This window comes from Pristiophorus japonicus, chromosome 21 (assembly GCF_044704955.1).
Source record: "Pristiophorus japonicus isolate sPriJap1 chromosome 21, sPriJap1.hap1, whole genome shotgun sequence".
Taxonomy (NCBI): domain Eukaryota; kingdom Metazoa; phylum Chordata; class Chondrichthyes; family Pristiophoridae; genus Pristiophorus; species Pristiophorus japonicus.
The window spans coordinates 92,467,738-92,491,046 of NC_091997.1; the positions used below are offsets into that span (position 1 = coordinate 92,467,738).

At 43.5% G+C, this 23,309-nt stretch overlaps 1 protein-coding gene across 7 annotated transcripts in view; it reads right to left on the reverse strand.

Moving 5' to 3' along the window:
- The window catches only part of herc1 (HECT and RLD domain containing E3 ubiquitin protein ligase family member 1), a 284,132-nt gene that overhangs the window by 65,183 nt on the left and 195,640 nt on the right, over positions 1-23,309 (reverse strand). For 4 of the 7 annotated variants that reach the window (XM_070865234.1, XM_070865229.1, XM_070865230.1 and 1 more), the window contains 10 exons: positions 22,315-22,546; positions 20,037-20,161; positions 19,186-19,406; positions 15,095-15,363; positions 12,681-12,733; positions 11,759-11,959; positions 8,183-8,357; positions 3,396-3,663; positions 2,059-2,272; positions 1,346-1,602 (listed from right to left, as the gene is read on the reverse strand). In XM_070865234.1, the coding sequence (XP_070721335.1) occupies positions 1,346-1,602; positions 2,059-2,272; positions 3,396-3,663; positions 8,183-8,357; positions 11,759-11,959; positions 12,681-12,733; positions 15,095-15,363; positions 19,186-19,406; positions 20,037-20,161; positions 22,315-22,546 (2,015 nt within the window). The remainder of the gene's footprint in view (positions 1-1,345; positions 1,603-2,058; positions 2,273-3,395; positions 3,664-8,182; positions 8,358-11,758; positions 11,960-12,680; positions 12,734-15,094; positions 15,364-19,185; positions 19,407-20,036; positions 20,162-22,314; positions 22,547-23,309) is intronic. The other 3 variants (XM_070865232.1, XM_070865233.1, XM_070865231.1) reach the window with 3 other exon arrangements.

Genomic DNA, 23,309 nt, shown 5'->3' on the forward strand with positions numbered 1-23,309 from the left:
TGCTTCCGTGAACTCTCCACCTCTCTGCCCGTTTCACAATTTCTGCAAGATTCCTGGTTTTCTGCTGCCTATGCCTTAAGACATCCAAAATTTATTGAAATCAAGGGGAAATGAAGAGGCAAGGACTGACTAACCTTCCTGTCTCATTCCCATCCAGCAGGAGTTCACCCATTTAAAGTGCTTTATTTGTCTCAACAGATCACGGGTGCCTTATACTGCAGCCGTGTAAGAGTTTGATGCTAGGCGGGGAAATCCCCATTGGTTCCAGCACACTATAGCAGCTCGAGTTATACAGGAACAGTAAGGAGAAGCAACACAAGGAACGTCAGGACTCATTGAAGTTCATCCTATTACACAACTACATTTTTTTTAAAGAAGTACATCATTGGCTGTAAAATGGTTTGGGGTGTCCCAAGGTTGTGAAAGGCACTCTATAAATGCAAGTCTTTCTTTCCAAGTCGCCTATCATATCTAATTATACAATTCCAATGTTTCCATTGGCTTGGTAGATTAAGCATCACATTTAGCACTATTTTTTTCTGGTATATTTTCTGAACATGTACTTTGCACGAATTTCTATTTCTGTCCCCATGTCCTCCATTTTTGGCTTATTCTGAAGTAATAACAGACTTTGTCTAACGTTCAGACAGAAACCAGAAGACAGCCAGCATTACCTTTGTCACATGAACAAAGCATCCTTCTTCTTAGGCAGACCCCCGGAGTCGAGGATGACTTGCTTCCACACTAAAATGAGTTCTTGGGTGACTGATGAGACCGATGCGGGACCTACAGTCTCTGTCACGGGTGGGGCAGGTGGTTGGAGGAAGGCTTGGGTTGTCATACACTCCTTCCGCTGTCTGTGCTTGGCTTCCGAGTGCTCCCAACGAGGAGACTCAACGTGTTCGGCGCCTTCTCGGATGCTTCTCCTCCACTTCGAGCGGTCTTGGGTCAGGGATTCCCAAGGGTCGGTGGGGATGTTACATTTTTTCAAGGAGGCTTGGAGGGTGTCCTTGAAGCGTTTTCTCTGCCCTCCTCGGACTCGCTTGCCGTGTCGGAGCTCGGAGTAGAGTTACTAGTCAAAGCAACCACTGTCCACCCACAACTGACTGCAGTTCAACTTGGCCATGATAATCAATGCCATAATCTTTCCTGCCCCTCCCCAAACTACAAGTCACAACAGGTCATATCCAAGCAACTAATGCTCAAGTCAAGAGCTGAATAAATCCACCAGAGTTGCTAAAAGTCAAACTTTAATTCTGACTACTTTTATCACATGAGCTACCAAGTTGAAATATTTTGTAACCAAAGAAAAAAAGACTTTCAGGTGCAAAAGCACATTTCTTACCCTATTCTGATGCGCTTCAAGCTTGATGAACGAACATTTGCGTAGGTCCCCAGACATGTCAGCGTAAGTCTGTGGTTTGCTCTGGTTGTCACGATCGTGTGCTGCAAGAGTCCGAACAAGCTGCTGAGCAGCCCACTGTCTGTGCTGAGAAGACAGCCTAGAGGAGAGGCAGCAAGCTGCTAAGGCATTAGCCAGTTCCAGAGGGCCTACAGCAGAAGGATCATAGGAAGGATGGGCATACAAATGGGCAATAAAACCTGCTTAAACAAAACAGTGAGACAATGCCCCAGTGAATAACGGTTAAGAAAGCAACAAAGCGATGGTATTGCACTCATCTTGTTACAATATCATATAACTGATTATTCAAAATGCTTTAATAAAATGTTAAGTTACGAAAAAAGGACCATTTTAAAATTAAGGTGATTTTTATTTTTAAATCTTCAAATTAGCTACAGAAAGTAAAATATCTCTAGTAAAAATAAGTAAATCAAAGTGAAGTTTTGACTCACTGGTCATTGTCTCAGTTTGTAGATAAACTGCATGACAAAAACACCTGGTGTTGGCAAATTTATTATGGATGCAAACACCATGCAAGCATTTTAGTCTAAAGTCAATCATTTTACTTAAAGCAATATCATTCAAACAGAGCTGGTTATAATTAGTGCAGTACACACTGCATTCACATTCACAGGACAACTGGAGACAACACGTACCTCTTTTTTCCATCTCGGCCTTGTCATAGGTTGGTCTCAGTTTTGCGCCCTTATCAGCAAGCAATGCCACCAATGCTTGAGTTACAACAAAGTTCGGAGAGGTCACGAGTTTATTTTCCTCAGCAATACCCCGAAGGAAACTAGGTAGAAATTTTCTCTGAATGGGATCATCTATGGTAGTGAGATTCATACCCGTTGCTGCCGAGATCAAGTTCTGAGAGACAAGGAAAGATGGTTGTTTTTGTCCCCAAATACTGGACAACTCCCTTCTTAGCCATCTCACTACTACAGGCTCTATGAAAAGCAGTGCCCTGTAATAATACTAGGCACATTAATACAGATTTCACTGCCAAGTAAATATCTAAAAAAAAATCTCAGTAATAAAAATAGAACACACTTTCCCACCCCCCAAGTTTAAATCCATATCCCTCACAGAATCTTTTAAAACCATGACATCAGTCAAGAGCAGTTTTATTGGTAGACCGTTGCACTTTTGATCCTTGGTATCAGCTTAAAGTCAACACTACTTTAACAATTCTCAAAAAAGAGTTAAAGGTTGCTTTCTGCCTGCTGCTTACAAAAAAATGTACCTCTTCCATTTGAAACATTAATTCATACCACACTCGTGTGCAAGCACGCACAGTAGTCTGCAAATGATGACTCTTGGGAATATTGAAATGTTTTGTGACACCGAGTGGTGGACAGAGGTACAGACTCATAGGCCTGGATATTAAGGGGGGTGGGTTACGTAGGCTGGGGGGTGGGGGAGGCAGAGTCGAGGTTTCCCTGTGTGCTGTGGAGTTTGAACGTACCTTCTCCCTGAAGCTGTCCTCGCGTTCCTTCAGCTGCCGGGTTTCCCGAGGCCTGGGAAACCTGGCCGGCCTCTATTAACCCTCCAAAGGTTAAAGCAGAAGCTGAAAGCCTCATTAAAATATTTAAATTACCAACCCGCCCCCTTGTCCCGCTTCCATGGGTTGCGGCTTCAGATTTTTAACATTTTAACATCTGACCCGACCCCAACACACCCGTTTTGGGTGTTAAAATTTACCGCATAAGCTCCCATACAGAGTGGCTGATCTTAGCCACCCTGCTGTGGATAGGTGCTGAAGACAGGCCAAGAGACATCTCCTCAGGAAAGGAAGATAAAAGTCAGAAAAAGTCATGTAGCATGGAAGTAGTTTGCCTGCTTTACTGCAATAGATAGGTCTACATTTCAAATGTACTTCATTGACTGTAAAGCACTCTTGGATGTCCTGAGGTGGGAAGCAGCTGTACAAATGCAAGTCTTTCTTTCATCAGGCTAACCCAACAATAACCATGCAGTTTGCAGATGTTACCTGTGTACACAGCTGAACAAGTAGCTTTGCAGCACTTGGACTATTCGAAGCTAAACAGCCCACTGCCGTGCTCAGGTAGGCCAGGCAGGAAATCGGCTTGTTGACTTTGCTGTGAACCCCGCGAGGACGATCCGAAGTGCTGGTGGCTCCTGGACTCGGGGAGAGACCCGCTCTACCTGCTGCAGCCAGACACATCAACCGAACCAGTGTCTTGATGTCAGTCAATCCCAAGGACTCCAGACCTGCCGCCAGACTGCAACTGGAGCCACTGGAAGTGACGAAGGGAAGAACACCAGTGAGACGCCAGTAACATTTCCTGAGAACAAAAAAATTTAGCCATACCCCTCACAGAATCTTTTAAAAGGTATTATTGTTAACCCAAATTTCTGAGAGAAACAATGTTCCCACGGTGATCAAGTAACAAATTTTAGTGCAGAAAGGAAAATATTTATTGATATATTTGCTTCTAAGCAAAGTAGCTTGTAAAAAGCAAAACAGTAAACACATGGCTAACTCTGATTGGTAAGATAAATGATATTTGCTACTGAAGAATAATGCAAATTGGATCACCATCTTTTACACAGGAGGGTTACCAAACACATTGAGGTTTCTGTTACTTGAATGCGACTAAAGAACGTGCAAGTGTTATTTTAAAAATGATTCAGGTACACTGTAAATATGGAAGCTTATGTAGCAACAGAGCAAAGTTACGGACAAAATATACAATTCCCTTGTAATGAACATCAAAGTGAAACTCTATCAATATAGTTAAAAAATAATGGAAGTCTACCATATACTACTGCCAGCAGAAATAAAAAGTGACAGAACAATCCCATCCAATGTATAATCCATCTGTATATATTACATGGAACACTGCCAGGAGTGCCTTTCAATGGAGTACAACATCTCGACATGGAGAAGATGTTGATAAAGCATTTTAAGATAAATGAAACTGGGAAAGAACATAAGAAATAGGAGCAGGAGTTGGCTATTCGGCCCCTCGAGCCTGCTCCGCCATTCAATAACATCATGGCTGATCTGATCATGGACTCAGCTCCACTTCCCCGCCCGTTTCCATAACCCTCGACTCCCTTATCGCTCAAAAATCTGTCTATTTCTGCTTTAATGTCCCAGCCTCCACAGCACTCTGAGGCAGAGAATTCCACAGATTTACAACCCTCAGAAGAAATTTCTCCTCATCTCAGTTTTAAATGGGCAGCCCCTTAGTCTGAGACTGTGTCCCCTAGTTTTAGTTTCCCCTATGAATGGAAATATCCCCTCTGCATCCACTTTGTCGAGCCCCCTCATTATCTTATAAGTTTCAGTAAGATCACCGCTCATTCTTCTGAACTCAACCTATCTTCATAAGTCAACCCTCTCATCTCCAGAATCAACCTTGTGAACCTTCTCCGAACTGCCTCCAATGCAGTATATCCTTCCTTAAATACGGAGACCAAAACTGTACGCAGTACTCTAGGTGTGGCCTCACCAATACCCTGTACAGTTGTAGCAGGACTTCTCTGTTTTTATACTCTATCCTCCTTGCAATAAAGGCCAACATTCCATTTGCCTTCCTGATTACTTGCTGTACCTGCATACTAACTTTTTGTGTTTCATGCACAAGTCCCTCTGCAATTTTTCTCCATTTAAATTATAATTTGCTTTTCTATTATTTCTGCCAAAGTGGATAACCTCACATTATACTCCATCTGCCAAATTTTTGCCACTCACTTCGCCTGTCTATATCCCTTTGTAGATTTTTTGTGTCCTCCTCCCAATTTTCTTTCCCACCCATCTTTGTATCATCAACAAACTTGGCTACATTACACTCGGTCCCTTCATCCAAGTCATGAATACAGATTGTAAATAGTTGAGGACCCAGCACCGATCCCTACTGCACCCCCACCAGTCACTGTTTGCCAACCGAAAAATGACCCATTTATACCGACTGTTTTCTGTTAGTTAGCCAATCCTCTATCCATGCTAATATATTACCCCCAACCCCATGAGCTTTTATCTTGTGCAATAACCTCTTGTGTGACACCTTATCGAATGCCTTCTGGAACTCCAAATACACCACATCCACTGGTTCCCCCTTATCCACCCTGCTCGTTACATCCTCAAAGAATTCCAGCAAATTTGTCAAACATGATTTTCCTTTCATAAAACCATGCGGACTTTGCTTGATTGAATCATACTTTTCTAAATATCCCACTACTGCTTCCTTAATAATGGACTCCAGCATTTTCCCAATGACAGATGTTAGGCTAAGGGTTGAGGAAATACATGGTTCACACTTTCTCTTAAGCAGAACTGTCAAGTGACCTGTATGAACATTTAAGAATAAGAACATAAGAACATAAGAATTAGGAACAGGAATAGGCCATCTAGCCCCTCGAGCCTGCTCCGACATTCAATAAGATCATGGCTGATCTGGTCGTGGACTCAGCTCCACTTACCCGCCCTCTCCCCGTAACCCTTAATTCCCTTATTGGTTAAAAATCTATCTATCTTTGACTTGAAAACATTCAATGAGCTAGCCTCAACTGCTTCCTTGGGCAGAGAATTCCACAGATTCACAACCCTCTGGGAGAAGAAATTCTTTCTCAACTCGGTTTTAAATTGGCTCCTCCGTATTTTGAGGCTGTGCCCCCTAGTTCTAGTCTCCCTTACCAGTGGAAACAACCTCTCTGCCTCGATCTTGTCTATCCCTTTCATGAGTTTAAATGTTTCTATATAATGTCCTTTCTGCCACTTTAAATATCTTGGCCAAATTCATAGTCCATAGAAGGATGAACAGAGACGTGGACCAAAGAACTGAGTAAACCAGTGCATAATGGTGAGGATTCTCTGTTCAAAATCTGGGTCTCACTATTACCCAAATAATGGACAGGTGAATGTACCCCTCAGAACATGGGGGACTTGCTGTCTGCCTACAAGAATGGTTGGTGACACTGGACCACAATCCAATACTGGACAGATGTTTCTGCAGACTTGAAGGGACATCAGAAACTCTATGGGGTCACTTGGTAGGGAATTGTCTGACTTCCTGCCCCCCCACCAGAAACCGTGCATAACTTGGGAGGAAAATCCTGTGTGTTCAGAAATTTACACCGAAACCGACAATGTGTTGCTGGCACCTGGAGCACTGCTTAGGCACCCCAGTCACACTGAAGGAAGGGCCCCTAATTTAAATAACTTTTGAGATGTTGGAGTGGAAATTCGGTCTGTCTACCGCCCTTAGTGCTCCGAAGAAGCGGCAATGACGACGAAATGCACCCAGCGTCATTCGGGACATTCGGTCCCGAGCGGGCAAGCCGGTGTGCAATGCCCCTGGTTGCGACACCGGCTCGATTTTTGGTTGCTGCCCGACCCTTAGCGGGAATAGCAAGCATTCCAAGCTGCAGCGGCCAGTGAGGCGAGTAATGCCAACCCAGGTAAGTGATTGTTTTTGGTTATTTTTGCGATTTATGTTTTGGTGGCATGAGCTATGTATTTGATGTTTTTTCCCCAGGTTTTTCTTCCCCCCCCCCCCCCCCAGGCCTCTGGTATGGCGCTCCAAGGCCGACTGTTTAGCCCGGGATTTTCACTTGCTCAGCCGGCCTAGCGCCCTAAAAGAGAGTGCAAAGCCTCCCTTAGCGCCCCGCTCCACACACCGGGCCCAGCTGATTAATTCTCTGGTGGAAGATGCAAACCATTTGCCGGCGCAAAATTTACCGCTCCGCCCGAAACACTGCCCCAACTGAGGCACGACCGAATTTCCACCCCCTTAAGTCTTGAACATTAGGATCCACAGAGTGCTTGGTGCTTTGAGTAGCTGCCATCCCGTTATTGGCCCATAGTTTTGAAAGAGGTTGAACAGTTCCTTGTAGCTAAGCTGTTGATCCCATTAATTAGTAATCCGGTCCTGAACTGAGGAATCGGACAGAGAGCCCTCCATTCTGGTATTAGGCTCACAAGACTAAGTTATTGACTGTTCCCTTTCGCATGGCCATTGGCTCGCCAACCCTGTTGAGTATGGAGGGAATGATATCACAAAAAAACTCTGACTAGGTCTGGATGAAATAGTCTTGAGGTTTCACAGTAGGAATTGTCTTCCATGACTTACTGGTTTTCTTGGTATTTAAAGACGCTTCCATCTCAAGAAGCTCCTTACAAGCTTAACTCATTGCATTTAATACAGATTTAAGCAGGCGCCTACAGAAAGCTTTGCCTACAGCACTCATTCCCATATAATGGGCGCCAATCCTGGCACTAGCGGCACATAGTCAGCCAAGAGGCAAAACAGTTGCTTGCACTGTGTTTATAAAGGGAGACAAAGTTTGCCCTGCGTGGAAGTACTGTATCCTGGCTGTAAGCTTACTTTACAGCTATAACATTGTACATTTCATTTTCCCAATAGGCTGGTTGTGAATATGTACTAATGGAGAGATTATATACAATTAGTTGGGATTAAAAATTAACTCAGAAACCAAGAATAAACAAGCTGTTTCAAACCCTTAACTCTCAAGCGCCCAAGTGCAAAGCCATATCAAGAAACTCTGGCCCGTAAATTGCGGCCTCTCCAGGTGCGTACAATGTTCCAGGGCATGCGCCTAAACCTGGCAGTTGCGATCTGTCAAAATTTCTTGTGACAGATTGCACGCCTCTCCAGAAGGAACGGAGATTTGGGCTATTTTCCCAACTCATGTTCTTCAAACTCTTACGCCTGGTAAAACAGTCGCTAGTGTATTTTTTCCCCAGACCAAACCATTCTCAGGTTTATAGCTACTTTATAAAAGTCTTACCTGACCGAGAGCAGAGAAAGAGCTCTCATCACCATAGTCCTTGCTAGAAGGACCTGTGCTGCTGCAGTCACTCTCCTCAAGGCCATGACTCGGTCATGTGGGTTGAGCAGGGCAGCTGCCTGTTCTCCAAGTGTCACTCTACCAGAGGAACATTTATCCACAGATCCAAGGCAACCTCCAAAAAATAAATTCAAGTTAGGTTACTTTATGAGAAAAGGAGCAGAAACGGGAAAGTCGTATGATAAGGGGGGGACGGGGCGGGGGATAGAAGACCCAAGCAATATGGGGCATGAGGACAAGAAAGGAGACTATATGTTGTAAGAGGAAGAGTTAGAATCAGAAGTTTATAGAACAGAAGGAAGCCCTCCGTGTTGGTGCCAGCTCTCTGCTAAAGCAATCCAAAACGGATCCCACTCCCATGCTTTCTCCCAAAAGTTCTGCATCTTCCTCTGCTTTAAAATATTTATCAACTCTTCCTTTAGAAGATGCACGAATCTCTGCTTCAACTGCTCCATGTGGCAAAACATTTCATGCTCCAACAATTCTGAAAGAAATTTCTGTAACCTCTCTCCTCATTCTCAGTGACGATTTTAAACAGATGGTCCTGTCACCGAGGTAAAAGTGCGAAAAACGCCAGACTATCAAAACCCTTCGTATCTTTGAAACCTCGACTGAATCTTCTTTGCTCCAGTAGGTGTGGTCCCAGTACCTCAAATCTTTCCTAATCAATATAGTATCCCATCCCGATTCTAGCAGTTGACTGACTGCTTTTATCATTCTACACATTTCTAGCTTTCATACCTGGTGGCTGATCATTTTAATTGCCGGGGTCTGTTTCCGTGGGCTAACGATGAGTAAACTAAAATTATGAAAATAAGCAAAACTGGTTTACAAACACAGCAGAATTATAAAATTACAAGTTGCGCTTTTATGATTATGCCAAACAACGCAGGAATTTGCAGTAAGCAAAAGCGCCTTAGCTTTCAGCCCAGGCTCAGTGGTAGCACTTCCACCAGTGAGTTAGAAGGTGGTGGGTTCAAGCCTGAACCTAGGGACGTGAGCAGGTAGACTAAGCTGATACCAGAGTGCTGAACTGCTGGAAATGCCATCTTTCAGATGAGACGTTGGTCTGCCTTTTCAGGTAGTCGTAAAAGATTCCAAGGACTGTTTCGAAGAGAAGAGGAGTTCTCCGTGTGTCCTGGCCATTATTTGTTCCTCAACCAACATTACTAAAATATATTGGGCTGGATCTCGCTGGAGCGGTTATCTCACGGTGTGCCCAGTCCTGCACCCTTCAGCTCAAATTGTACCATAATGTGCTGAAAGTGAGAGCTGATAACAGCATGGCAAGGGCAATGGAGCATCTCATCATCATAGGCGGTCTCTCGAACTCTTGCTTCCCCATGAGTTCACAGATGTTTCAATGAAGGACCCGATGTTCCAGTCCTGAACTCCAATTGAGGGGGTGGAAAATGCCTGTGCGTGGATTTTTTTAACGTGTGGTGACCGTTGCACACCAGCCACCACACGGGATCGACAGAGCTAGGTCGTTATCCAGTGGCAAGGATTAACCAGTACGACCAGAGACCTGCTCTTCTGCACGGACCTAGTGCGCGCACATCGCAGTGTGGGCTGGTTCCCCTATCCCCCATTTACTGGTGCCCCTCCCCTAGCCCCCATTTACTGGTGCCCCTCCCCTATCCCCCATTTACTGGTGCCCCTCCCCTATCCCCCATTTACTACCTCAGTGAATGTTGGCACCAACAGTGCATTTCCTTAAACAATTAGATTTAAGGATTGAATAAGAAATAGAGGAGGAGGGTGAACTAGAGTCAAATCAGGTACAGAAAGAGAAGTAAAGAGAGGGACATATTGCATTAAGAGAGAGAAAAAAAGCAACAAAGAAGAAGGAAAAAAGTTTTTTTTTTTAAATGCCATTTTAAAATCTCCAAGTACAATTTACCACCTGAAGGAATGAGTCTCCACGCTTTAATTGTTCAATTTCTGGACCGGAGATGTTGATTGGCATTGCATTAACAATTATCACATTGTAAAAAAGGTACTTGCGCTGTTAATTACCAGACTTAATTTTCTGCAGTGAGTTTAATGGCAATGTGCAAATCCAACACGTTCTTAAAAACAATGGGGAGGCTGAAGGCGAGATACCGTTTGTGCGAAGCAAATGGCGGATCGGCGTAAATCGACCAGCGAGCTCTAGAAATTTGCAATTCTGAATTTGTTGGACGATTTGTACATTAACACCATGAGTACATTATAGAATATATCTAATACAGCCAGAGTGATCTCCTGGACTAGTTTCGATTGCCTGGATGGGTTGGAGAGGAATTTTCCCAGATTTTTTTCCCCCCAATTGGTTTGGGTCTTTGTCTGTTTTTTTGCCTCTCCCAGGAGATCGCATGGCTCTGGGTGGGGTGGAGTGTGAAATATTGCGATACATGGGGTATCGCAGTTGTGTGGGACAGACTGGTTGGGCCGGATGCTCTTTTCCTTTCCGCCATTGTTTGTAGGTTTATATGTAACCTTCAGGGCTGCTGACTGAAGGCTGTGTGGCTCTTTGTCGGCCGGCGCAGGTATGATGGGCTGAAATGGCCCCCTTCTGCGCTGTAAATTTCTATGTTTCTATGTGTGTCGTTAACACACCATTATTTTTCCAGCAAGATCCAGCCCCATCTCTGGTCAATTATCTCATTGTGGTTTGTGGGAACTTGATGTGTGCAAATTGGCTGCCGTGTTTCCTTCCAATACAACAGTAGCTCTACTTCAAAAAGCACTTTGTTGGCTGTGAAGTACTTCAGGACATGGAGGCCATGAAAGATACTACATAAATGCCAATTATTTTCTTTATTTAACATTAGTTTTTATAAAGTGTTACTACCCAGAAGTTAGCTACGCTTCCACAAAGATCACCCTCCCTTGCTGCCTCTCCCTCAGGTCTTTTTGTAGGCACATTTTCTCTTTTGCTCCACATGGTGTCAAATTCCCTCTTTCCTAATGCTCAAGTCCCTCTCGCTGTCATAGCACACCAAAATAACAATGATTCAAAAGGACAGAAAAGCAGTAAAATGAGAAAATATTCAGAGGAAACATGGGGACAAAAAACAGGAGGGAAACTGGAAGTTAATATAAATGAAAGGCCCAGAAGTAGCGTTAACAGAGAGCTTTGAAACACAGTAATAATAGAGCAACATAACAAAAACTAAATCGCACTGGAAAGGGTCAGATAATCCAGTAGTGCGGAAAATCCAATTTGTATTTGGAGCAAAATTATAAATCAAGGGAAGATAATTACTTATATATTTTTTTCTATTACTGCTTTTACTAATTATATTGTTAATCAAATTACAAATTAATTTTAGAAAATGCAAGTGTCACTTTTGTCATTCTCAGTGCCAATAATGTACAGCAATTGAATAAATTGAATCCTTTTTTATTACTGATGCTTCGGACATTTCCAATTCCACTCATTGTTCCTGTGAAAACCACCTGGGTAACGTTCAGTTTTCAGCATTTAATCAGAACGCTGATTATTGTATTGTACACTTTTGTTGGACCAACCTATTTGCATGAGGGTTTCTTCCATACTGTTCGTTGCTGTTATCATGGCAACAGATGCTCCCAGTGGATCACTGTCAGGAAACTGGACCGGCTCAGGGACAATTCGACGTTCACTCAGTCCAAGAGGTTCAGCTAACAGCTCAAACTCCTCCTCTCCAGTCAGCTTCTCATCCTCATCAACATCTAACATGTCCCAGTCTTCTGCACGAGTAACACAAGAGGATAAAAGAACATTAACAAGGACACAACAGTACATTTGAAGTCTACTTAATTGATTTTATTCCCGTATATGACCAAGTTCCCGATCTTAAATCGTGTTACTTGGGTAGGTAATGACTGGAAGGGGAAATATGAGAGATACACTGTTGTTTTTGATGCGGGGGGGGGGGGTGGTAGGGGAAAGAGTCCAGGACAAAGGACATGATCTTAAAATCAGAGGCAGACCATTCAGGAGAGGTTAGGAAACACTTCTTCATGCAAAGGCTGGGAGAAGTGTGGAACTCCCTCCCTCCCAGCAGTAGCTGCTAGCTCACTTAATAATTTAAAATCAGAGATCGCTCGATTTTTGCTAGCCAAGGTTTTTAAGCGATATGGAGCCAAGGCGGGTGTCTGGAGTCAGGATACAGATCAGGCATGGTCTAACTGAATGGTGGAATAGGCTCGAGGGAATGAACGGCCTGTTCCTATGTTGGGAAGTGGGCCCTGTGCCAATCTCAAGCATCACTTGTGCCAGTTCAGAGTGCCAGCTCACACTCGTACATAAATGATTGGGGAGATCAGGAAGATAGACAGAAAAATGTCATCCTCAAAATTAAATTTAATAATGATATAACTGCTGTACTGTATGCTACTAAAATGTATTTGGCCGGGTATCTAATCAATTTAAACAGCCAGGTTACTTACATAGTGGTTAAGCATGTACCTTCATATATGCTATCCTGCTTGCCTATGAGATCTGGTGCCTGGCCTTTGTACCTGTAAATCAAAGCCATACTCAATGTTCCCAATAATAGTAAGACCAGTCATAACGAACATGCTCAGACAGAGACAGTTATTTTAACCATGTTGGTTATGGGTAGAGATGTACTACACAGCAGGGTAGGGATGCAATTCCCAGAACTGATGATGAGGGTTGTGCCAGGCTAGCTCTAATAATATTTCCTTGCATTTAGATCATGTTGAAACAATTCACACAATTCATTACTTTTTCCTCAAGGGCTGTTACTGTTGTGTGGGCAAACTCAGCAACCAGTGACCGCAAGCTCCCACAAACAGCAATAGGATAAATAACCAGCCAGTCTGTCTTGGCAATATTTCTGAGAGGTGATATTTGGCTAATGAGAAATGTTGGAAAACTTCTGCTCTCCAATAAATGAGATCTTAAAAAAAAAAAATAAGGTGGATGTTGAAGTTTCATTTCAAATCATTTGGGTGAGGTGACGGCATCCATCACACCTCCAGAGGCAGCTCGTCCATTGCCACCGGTTAATTTCGGGCTGCTTCCCTTGCCAAGTCCCGGCAGGTGGGGGGTGAGCAGAATCGGATAGGGGCCGATCGCTTGTCGGCAGAGACCCTTGGGAGTTCTTTGGAGCTGGGGTAGACACTCCTGGCTCCACCCCACTGTACCTTTTTGTTGGCTTGCTAGGCCTCATCCATGCCGGGAAAAGCCGAGTAGAGAAGAGCTGACGGCTACTCTAGCCCAATTTGGCACAGGGATCTTAAATAGGCATTAGGCCCTCATTAACATATGCAATGCCCGTTTTAGGTGGTCACTAGGGACACCTATAAAAATGGTCCAACCCAATATCAGGTTAGACATCCTTTGGGTGCACAACATTGGTCCCTGAAATTGGCCCACAGTGATGGCGTGCACAATGATGTCCAATTTCAAGCTACACACCACTTGCCACAGATCACAAAGATGACATAACATACAGGAATTTCTTGGTAGTTGCTCAGTGTGAATGCACTTTGTTTATAAGATGCAGTAGGAAATAGAAGGGAAAGGATAAGGTAAGTGTTTGGAATGGAATAACAGGTTAGAAAATATGAGGCAGAGGAAAGTGAGGCACAAGTGAGATGGCTACAGATGTAGTTACTTCAAAAAATGCATTGAGGTGGGTTCAAGCAGAAGGTGAAACCCTTCTCTGTGAGATACAGAATTCACTATCGATCCATCGATTGGTGTGCCTGTTGTATTTGCGTCAGCTGGAAGCCATATACTGACAGTGGAAGGTACAAGTTTCCAATCCAGTCACTTAGCCTTCCACTTGCAGGAAGGCTGGAGCAAGAGGAATGCTACAATAAGGAACACGAGAGCTTCCCTCTCACCAGAGATCTCTTGTCAGATGGGAGTAGCCAACTCCTCCAGGATGGTAATCGCGAATGTGAAGGGAATCAGCATCATGCCAGACTTTAGTATACCTTCATGAGCTTGGTATGCTTCAAGGAGTTGAAATCCCTCTCTTGTAGGAATAGCTCACTGGTATGTTGAGTCACTGAGCCCTTTGACATTCAAGGTGATTTTGAGTTTGTGCATGTTGAAGGTTGGGTTCATACATTGTGATTATGCTATCGGAGGTAGAGGAGCTTAAGGAGGCCACAGGAATGGGAATGGAATCTGGAATATTTGGGATCTTTGGCGTTGTTTAAAGCGCACTTTCAAAATCAGTCTTTTAAGTGCTATTCCAAACTATATTTTTTTAATTCAGCTAAAGTCAAAAGTATATATAGAGTGCATATCTGATCCAAAAATAATCTGTAAAACCCTATGTTTTGAAACTATTTCTTTAGGAATCAACTGCAATAAGCTTACATAATTGTTCAGTGTGAGCAAGTTCAGGCACTGAGACCTTGGACTGCACTGGCAGGTGATGCCAGCATTAGTGGTCACTGCTAGCACACACAAAAACCCAACAAAACTGAATAAAGGATCCCAAACGCATTCACTAGGGTGATTTCAATGCAATGTTATCAAATTAAGTCAGGGAAGAATTATAAACTGTAAACATTGTCCTTGCAATCATTACATTATCTGAAGCCCTTGAATTAATATACTTTTAGACCAATTATTTTTAAATATTGGTGCCTACTGATAAATGCTAATATTTTGTTGAGTTGGAGATTTTCAAAAACTTAAAATGCTTCATAATAAAATTTCAACATACAACTTACACACACTCCCGTTATTTTTCAATACTGCATGTAATGTATGGGAGCAAACTTTTTCAGTGTTTATCAGAATTCATTTCCAAAAGATCATCCCTGGAACTTTTAGGAGGCAAGCTGTGTGATGTCCTCAATTATTTGAAAACATTTCTATAGGTCTTATCTCACCTTTCTGAAACTGGGACCTTCGTCTTGCTCTTCGTGGCCATGTACTTTTCCCTGCAGGTGCTACACAAGAGGTAATATGGATTTCCACTCCCACACTCGCCACCAAACCACCCGTCAACGTAGGAGCCGTTGCTGCGGTAACCCTGCCGGTTGGCACTGCGTCCACAGCCAGGATGGTTTCTCTTCATGTGATGATTAAATTGAGCAACATTTGCATCACAGAGTTCACAGATCACCACTTCATCTCTTTCATCAGACTCACAAACATGCTGCAGACAGAAATAGGGATCAGTTATGAGATGAAATCTACACAAAAAAAAAACAAGTTATACACCAGGACTAAAAGCAATCATAAGCAATTTCGCAAGAGTAGAAAGAAAGACTTGCATTTCTATAGCGCCTTTCACGACCTCAGGACTTCCCAAAGCACTTTACAGCCAATGAAGTACTTCTGAAGTGTCGTCGCTGTTGTAATGTAGGAAACGCGGCAGCCAATTTGCACACAGCAAGCTCCCACAAATAGCAATGTGATAATGACCAGATAATCTGTTTGTTATGTTGATTGAGGAATAAATATTGTCCAGGACCAGGGATAACTTCTCTGCTCTTCTTCGAAATAGTTCCGTGGGATCTTTTACATTTGCCATAGAGTAGACGGGGCCTCGGTTTAATGTCTCATCCGAAAGATGGCAGTGCAGCACTCTTTCAGTACTGCATTGGAGTGTCAGCCTAGATTTTTGTGCTCAAGTCTCTGGAGTGTGACTTGAACCCACAACCTCCTGACTCCGAGGCGAGAATGCTGCCCACTGAGCTACAGCTGACAAATCAAAAGCAAAATGTGAATATTGATTATCTGCCTTGTGGGGTCTTCTTGATTCTTTGAATGCTATGCATACTCCACATGCCAGAGGAGCGAGACTGATTTGGAGAAAACGACCTGCTCATCACACATTAAATGTTATGATGGAGCTGCATGTGATCTCCTCGCCCATCAAAGAAAGAGCGAGGTTTTCAGCCGAAGCTAAACGGAACTGGCAATACTTAACCGAGGCCCCGCATACTCTATGGTGGATGTAAAAAATCTCACGGCACTATTTCAAAGAACAGCAGAGGAGTTATCCCTTTAAAGAAGGTAATCTATCTTCATTTAAGCTGCTTGCACCCTGTAGGACTGTATAATTCAGGAGTAAGGCTTTGAATAGTCATAGTGCCCAGTGCTAAATATATCACGACTTGGAACTTGGCCAAGTTTACTCAAAGAGCAGCCTTGCAAAAGCATAATTAAACTGCAACCGCTTTAAGAGATGGCTAGGAAACATCTGTGGAACAGGTAGAATAACTTTAACCTCTGACCTCCCCCTGTGCATTGTCCCTGCAAGATGTCAGCAGTGCAAAATGCACTCAACCATCCAGCCTACCTCTCCACTCCTTGGTCACCTGTACTGCCACCACTGTTGTTGCATGATTGGAAACAAATAATCAAGATTCCCAAGATGACTTTGTTTGAGACACAGTAACTAGAGTTCTATAAGCATCCACAGAGTGGAAAGGATGATCCATTTCTGGCAGCTGTGAGGTGATAGATAAAACATAGGACAATAATTTATTGGTCTAAATTAAATTGGAAAGATACTTCAATCCCAAGGAGGATACCATCAAATATGGCTGATTTACACTAAGGCTGCAGTTCACTAACTCCAAGCCAAAACTAAAGCCAGTAACAATGCTAAGTCTCCATTTAAGAAACAAGACCACGGGTTCAAAGAGACTCAGTGGTGTACACATTAATTTGTGGTATACTAAGGTCTCAAACAGACACCAATGGTGGCTTATTTTATGGCCAACTAGAGAGCATATGATTTAATGATATCAACCAAACAGATTATCTGGTTATATATCTCATTATCGCAAATTGGCTGCAGCATTTCTTACATTATAACAGTGGCTCCACTTCACTGTGGAGGGATGTGATCGGGGCCCAGGAGAGGTGCGAGTTCGGGGCCAGTGGCAGTAAGGGCCAGCCCACACTACGATGTGTGCGCGCACTAGGTCTGTGTAGCAGAGCAGGTCTCCAGTCTTCTTGGATAACCCTTGCCACTGGACCAAGACCATGCTCTGTCAAGCCAGTGTTTAAAAAAAAATCCACACACAGGCATCTTCCACCCTTCAGGATGGAATTCAGGATCTGGGATATTAGGTCCTTCATTGGAAGACCTGTGAACTCATCCTTTTTTGGCGTGGAAGCAAATCATCCTCGTTTTGAGGGACTGCCTATGATGATGACACTTCAAGAGTACTTCATTGGCTGTAAAGTGCTTTGGGTTGCTCCAAGAACGTGAAAGGTGTTATATAAATGCAAGTTCTTTCGGTCTTAAGTATGAGGCTTCCCCAGAACCAATAAAGCAAGGCTCTACTCCTATGGTGTATGGAGGATGCTAAATTGAAGAAAAATGGCCCCACTTTTAAATGAAAAATGATAGTTCAAGACCTCTTAAACATAGAAAATAGATGCAAGAGTAGGCCATTCGACCCTTCGAGCCTGCACCACCATTCAATAAGATCATGGCTGATCATTCCCTCAGTACCTCTTTCCTGCTTTCTCTCCATACCCCTTGATCCCTTCAGCCATAAGGGCCATATCTAACTTCCTCTTGAATATATCCAATGAACTGGCATCAACAACTCTCTAGGGCAGGGAATTCCACAGGTTAACAACTCTGAGTGAAGAAGTTTCTCCTCATCTCAGTCCTAAATGGCCTACCCCTTATCCTTAGACTATGTCCCCTGGTTCTGGACTTCCCCAACATCGGGAACATTCTTCCCGCATCTAACTTGTCCAGTCCCGTCAGAATTGTATATGTTTCTATGAGATCCCCTCTCATCCTTCTAAACTCTAGTGAATACAGGTGCAGTCGATCCAGTCTCTCCTCATATGTCAGTCCTGGGAATCAGTCTGGTGAACCTTCGCTGCACTCCCTCTATAGCAAGAACGTCCTTGCTCAGATTAGGAGACCGAAACTGAACACAATATTCCAGGTGAGGCCTCACTAAGGCCCTGTACAACTGCAGTAAGACCTCCCTGCTCTTATACACAAATCCCCTAGCTATGAAGGCCAACATACCATTTGCCTTCTTCACCGCCTGCTGAACCTGCATGCCAACTTTCAATGTCTGATGTACCATGACACCCAGGTCTTGCTGCACCTCCCCTTTTCCTAATATGTCACTAGACTTGGAAGACAACAGGATTTTTTAAAATCAAAATACCATCTTTTTGAAGCTATACTCTAGAGATTGTGCTAAATGTTAAAGAACAAGGGAGTGAGGAGCACAACTGAAGCTCAGTATTCAGCATAGGAATCAGGTTTGTGTTTGAGTTACACTCGGAGCACAAACTCTGCTGATCTTATGCAATGCGCAATAATGTTACTGCAGAAGCATTAACCGATTTCACAGGTGGCATTGTGCAAGTCAGAAAGCCTTGGCTCAATAGGATCTTCTGCTACAACTCAATAATCTAATCATACGTGACTGAATCAGCTTCACTTCTTTTGCACAGTCACACAAATTGACTAACGGCTCTCCCAGTTTGCTTTTAATTCTAAATCATTTAATTAGAGAAACATGCAAAGCATTAATGTATAAAACAGAAACAAGCAGCTTAGGAACACATCGTTTTCAGCACCAACAAGCAGACTGGTCAAGTCTCACTCTTTTTGTTTAAACATGTAACCTTATTTTTTTTGTTAATGTGAAAAAGAAAAATATTAAAAGGGTCTGGGGAAAGGAATATGGACGAATTTCACGGCACAGGAGGCGGCTATTTGGCACTCTTTCAGCCTCCTCCTGTGCCATGAAATTCTACAGCCCAGAACTTCACCGGAATTGCAGGCTTGTGATTCGATAATGTATATCCTCCTATGTAAAGCAACAACCCATATACTTAAAATGTGTTTGTAACTGATGTCACACTTTGGATTTTAAATGTTATCAATATGATTAACAAGGGCTAAAAATACTCTGCAGTGAGGGCAGTTTGAGTATAAGCTGAAGGTAAGTAAGCAAAAGCAGCACAAGCTGCAGCCACACACCCATGTTGGCCAGTCCAGTACCTCTGGGATCCACATTCCCAATATATCACTATCACTCGCAAAGTCCTGACCAAACATGGCTTCCATTGCTTCATCGTCCAGGTCAATCTCCAATTCTTCATCAAGGTTAAAGTCATAGAGGGCACCTGGATCTTGTGGCATTGAAGTTCCCTCTCGCCGGCTTTGGTTTCGATGTGCCTGAACTGAACGGTACAGTCCTGCTGCAATTTTAAAATGAAAAGCGCTTTATCAAATTATTAAACACCTTTTTAAAAAAAAATACAATTAATTGAAAATTGCTAGACATGTAACATTTGCATGTCATCAGTTTCCACTGTAAAGTAATATAGTTTAGTAATTTTTTTCAGGAAATCTTTGAAATGTGGGGTCATGCGTACAAAAATATAATAATTCATTTGTCATGTACAATCACTAGCCACTAGATGGCGTCACTGTTGGAGGTTATTCGGCTGCACGCACGTGTGTGCAGCCCAAGTATAAAAGGCCAGCCATTTTGTATATTAGTCACTTTGGGCTTTAATAAAGCAGAGCCAAGGTCATACCTCTTGGAGTTAAACAGTACTCAGTCTAACAGTTATTGCATACGCAACATCATTCATTAACAGAAATGTCTAATAATTAACTTTGTCTTGGCTTTCAAATGGGTCCAACTGCACTTGAACCTGTTCTAGATTAGAGTGATTACCCTACTCTCCTGCATTCTTCATATCATTCCATCGCATGCCCTCTTTGAAGGGGGCTAACTTCAGGCACACAGAGAAAATCTTCTGTTTAGTCATTTCAAGCCACAGGTATATTTGCGAATTGTTTTGTAAGAATGTGTGAATCACCTGCACGTGCTAATAGTGTCCGAGCTGCCAGCTCAAACTTTTGCCTCCGAGTGACAGTTGAACGGCTTCTGGAAGAAGGTGCACTGGGAGATGATCCATTCTCTTCTTCTTCCAATCCGTTAGGGCTGCGAAAACAACATGGAACATAAAATAACAACTTTTATTTACATAGCGCCTTTAATGTAGTAAAACATGCCAAGGCGCGTCACAGCACAAGATAAAGCAGATAAATTTGACAGAGCCACAAAAGAAGAAATTAAGGCAGATGACCAAATGTTTGGTTAAAGAGGTAGGTTTTAAGGAGCGTCTTAAAAGGAGGAAAGAGAGGTTTGTGCCTCCCGTTAGACGGGGCGCAAACGACTTTTCGCCCGGGCGCAGTGCCGCTAACGGCTCCCGCAAAATTCCGCAGGAGTTTAGCGGCGGCAGTAACCGGTAGTGTTCCGCTCCGCTGGTGAGGACGATGTCTTCACCGTGCGCAGTGACCCGGAGCAAAAATTCAGTAGCGCCAGGCAATGTCAGCGACTGATTCAGGGGGCGCAGACTGGGCTGTAGGCCGCGCGCGGGATGAAATTTAAAAGGGGATTGGCGCTGTGAATATAAAATCGGCCGACTTACGGCCTGCTTCCTATTGGATCACGGGGTACGGGCCATAATCTTGCAGCCCAGCACTCTGCTCGAGTGGTCCAGGTAGAGACCCGTATCCGCCCTGTAGAGTCACAGCTTGGCCTCTCCTTTAATGAAGGGGAGTACCCCGTCTACATGGCAGCTCTACGTGTCCCACCGCGTAATGCTGCACCCCTCAATTACCCCTTCCGTCCCGCAGGCGCCCTACAGAGAAAATGGAGCATTTTATTTTACATATTTAGGACCCAAGTTTCCACATGATTTGCGCCTGATTTTTAGAAGCAACTGGTGGAGAACGGACTATCTTAGAAATCGCAATTCTCCACATTTTTTTTTCTGCAGTTCTAGTCAGGTAGAACAGTTCTACTTTAGAACAGAATTATTTCTTCAAAAGTGTCCGGCCACTGACGCCTGATTTGAAAGTTTCCACAGTGAAAACGTACTCCAAACTAAAGTAGAATGGAGCAAGTGAAGATTTTTGTAGAACTGAAAAAACCTGTTCTACACATTAAAAAATCAGGCGCAGGTTACAAATTAGGCGTCCAGAACGAGGTGGGGGGGAGGGGGAAGGGAACTCATTAAATTCTACAATCAATCCTTATTTATACTTCTACAAATATTATACAAATAAATCCAACCTGAATAAACATTTATAAGCAAAGAAAAGATTAAATAAACCATCTTCCTACCTGTGTGAAAGTGCTTCAGGCATCGTTCGTTCCCGCAGGGGTGGGGAACGAGACAGCCGTTTGTTGCCGCGGAGGGGAGGGAGGGGAACGAGACAGCCGTTTGTTGCCGCGGAGGGGAGGGAGGGGAACGAGACAGCCGTTTGTTGCCGCGGAGGGGAGGGAGGGAAGGAGACAGTGAGAAGGGTAGCCTCAGTGCTGATGGCAATGTGATTTTATTAAAAAATGTTCAAAAATTAAACAGCTACAAAGAACTACAAAAATGGCCGAGTGCCAATGTTTTTTTTCACACTGAGCATGCGCGAACGCTCCAACGCGCACGCGCAGCGTTGCCGGCAGGAAAAAAACTAAATTAAATAGTACCCGCCCCCTCCCACTTACAAAATCGGCACGAGTGTAGGCTCCGCCCCCCTGGGCGCTGCGCTAAACAGACAAGGAGCTGCAAAGCGCTCGAGAATAGCGCGTTTTTATTCTGGTGCCGTTTTAGACGCGCAAAACGGGCGCCCAGCTCGGAGGGGGGCCCGTTTTTTATCCTGTGGAAACTTGCGCCCTTAAAATTATTTCAAATTGAACGTAATTAAATGTTTAAAAAAAAAATTAAAAATACTTTTTTCTAAATGTGTTTTAATAGGGTTAAAAATAAACTTACCTTAATGGGAACAGGGTTTTTAATATAAAAATTAGTGATTAAATTAAATTTTTCTATGTTTTAAAACTCTTACGCTGATAAAAGTATAGTTTGAAAGAGTAAGAGTTTGAAAGACATACGCTGGGCAAATAGCCAATCTCTGCCTCGCGGATGTCCTTCCTGAGAGGATGCATGCGAAAATTTTGGCACAGGAGCACCGAGAACTGGCATTTGCGAAGCCTCCTTGGGTGTTGTACGCATCTGGTGAGGCCGCAATCTTCGGCCCAATAAGTCTTTAAAAGGAGTTATTAACCTTGAACAGTAAAAGTCACCAACGTACCCCTCGCTGAACCCTTCCTCCAGTTCAGTGGCATCAGCAGCGGGTATTTCTCCAGGTGACTGCAAGTAGCCCTGGTCTCTGGACTTATCACCATTGCCTGAAGCAGTTGCCCCGTGGCATGAATCTGAAGTGACTGCAGACTGTGGCTCATCGTCTTCCTCCGTACCTGGGTGCTCAATCATCCACATGGCCAACACTGTGATATTCTGGGCATCCGCCTCTCCTCTGGCACCTAATGCAGTTTATATATAAAAACACAACTTAGGCAATTCAAAAACTCATCGCAAAAAGGACAAAATTGTGCTATTCAAGCACCTCTTTTTAAAATGATAACGTATGCTGGGATACCAGGAGAACCTGATAACTATTATCTGGAGTAATATTCAAAGTTTTATTGCAATTTCCCTCCCAAGCTAGGTTTCTCACCTGCTGCGTAGTAAGCCCCCAGCATAACATCGTGTGCATAACACGAGCTTGCAATAAATGCAGAATTATAATGCCCCCCACACCCATCATCATCCATGCTCTGTACAGTCAGTGAAAGGAACATTATAGAATGGCTTCACCTACAGCAAGGTAATGGGAAAACAAGGCATGCTGGAATTACAGATCTCCCCAGCAAATGCATTTAGCGTAAAGGAAACCACTCCAGTCTTTTGAGCATCTACAAGAAGAACTGATTTGCAGCTTTGATTTTGCAAAACTGCATTTCAAATATGGAGATTGTGCCAGCCCTTGCTTTAACAGAAATTCTGGCTAGCTCCCAAACACAAAGTATCAGACAGAGTTCCACATCAAAGGCTTTTAAAGAAGGTTAAAGTTTAGGAAATAATGGGAGTGGAAGTATAGATTGGAAACTATCCTGGAAATTGGAAGCAGAAGCTGGTGATAAATGGGACCAGCTAACAAATAATGTTGGGGTCGGGAGGGTGGAGCACGCCTTGTAACATTGGACAATTTTCTGATGATGCAAAGCTGAGTGTTTAGGTGCTAAA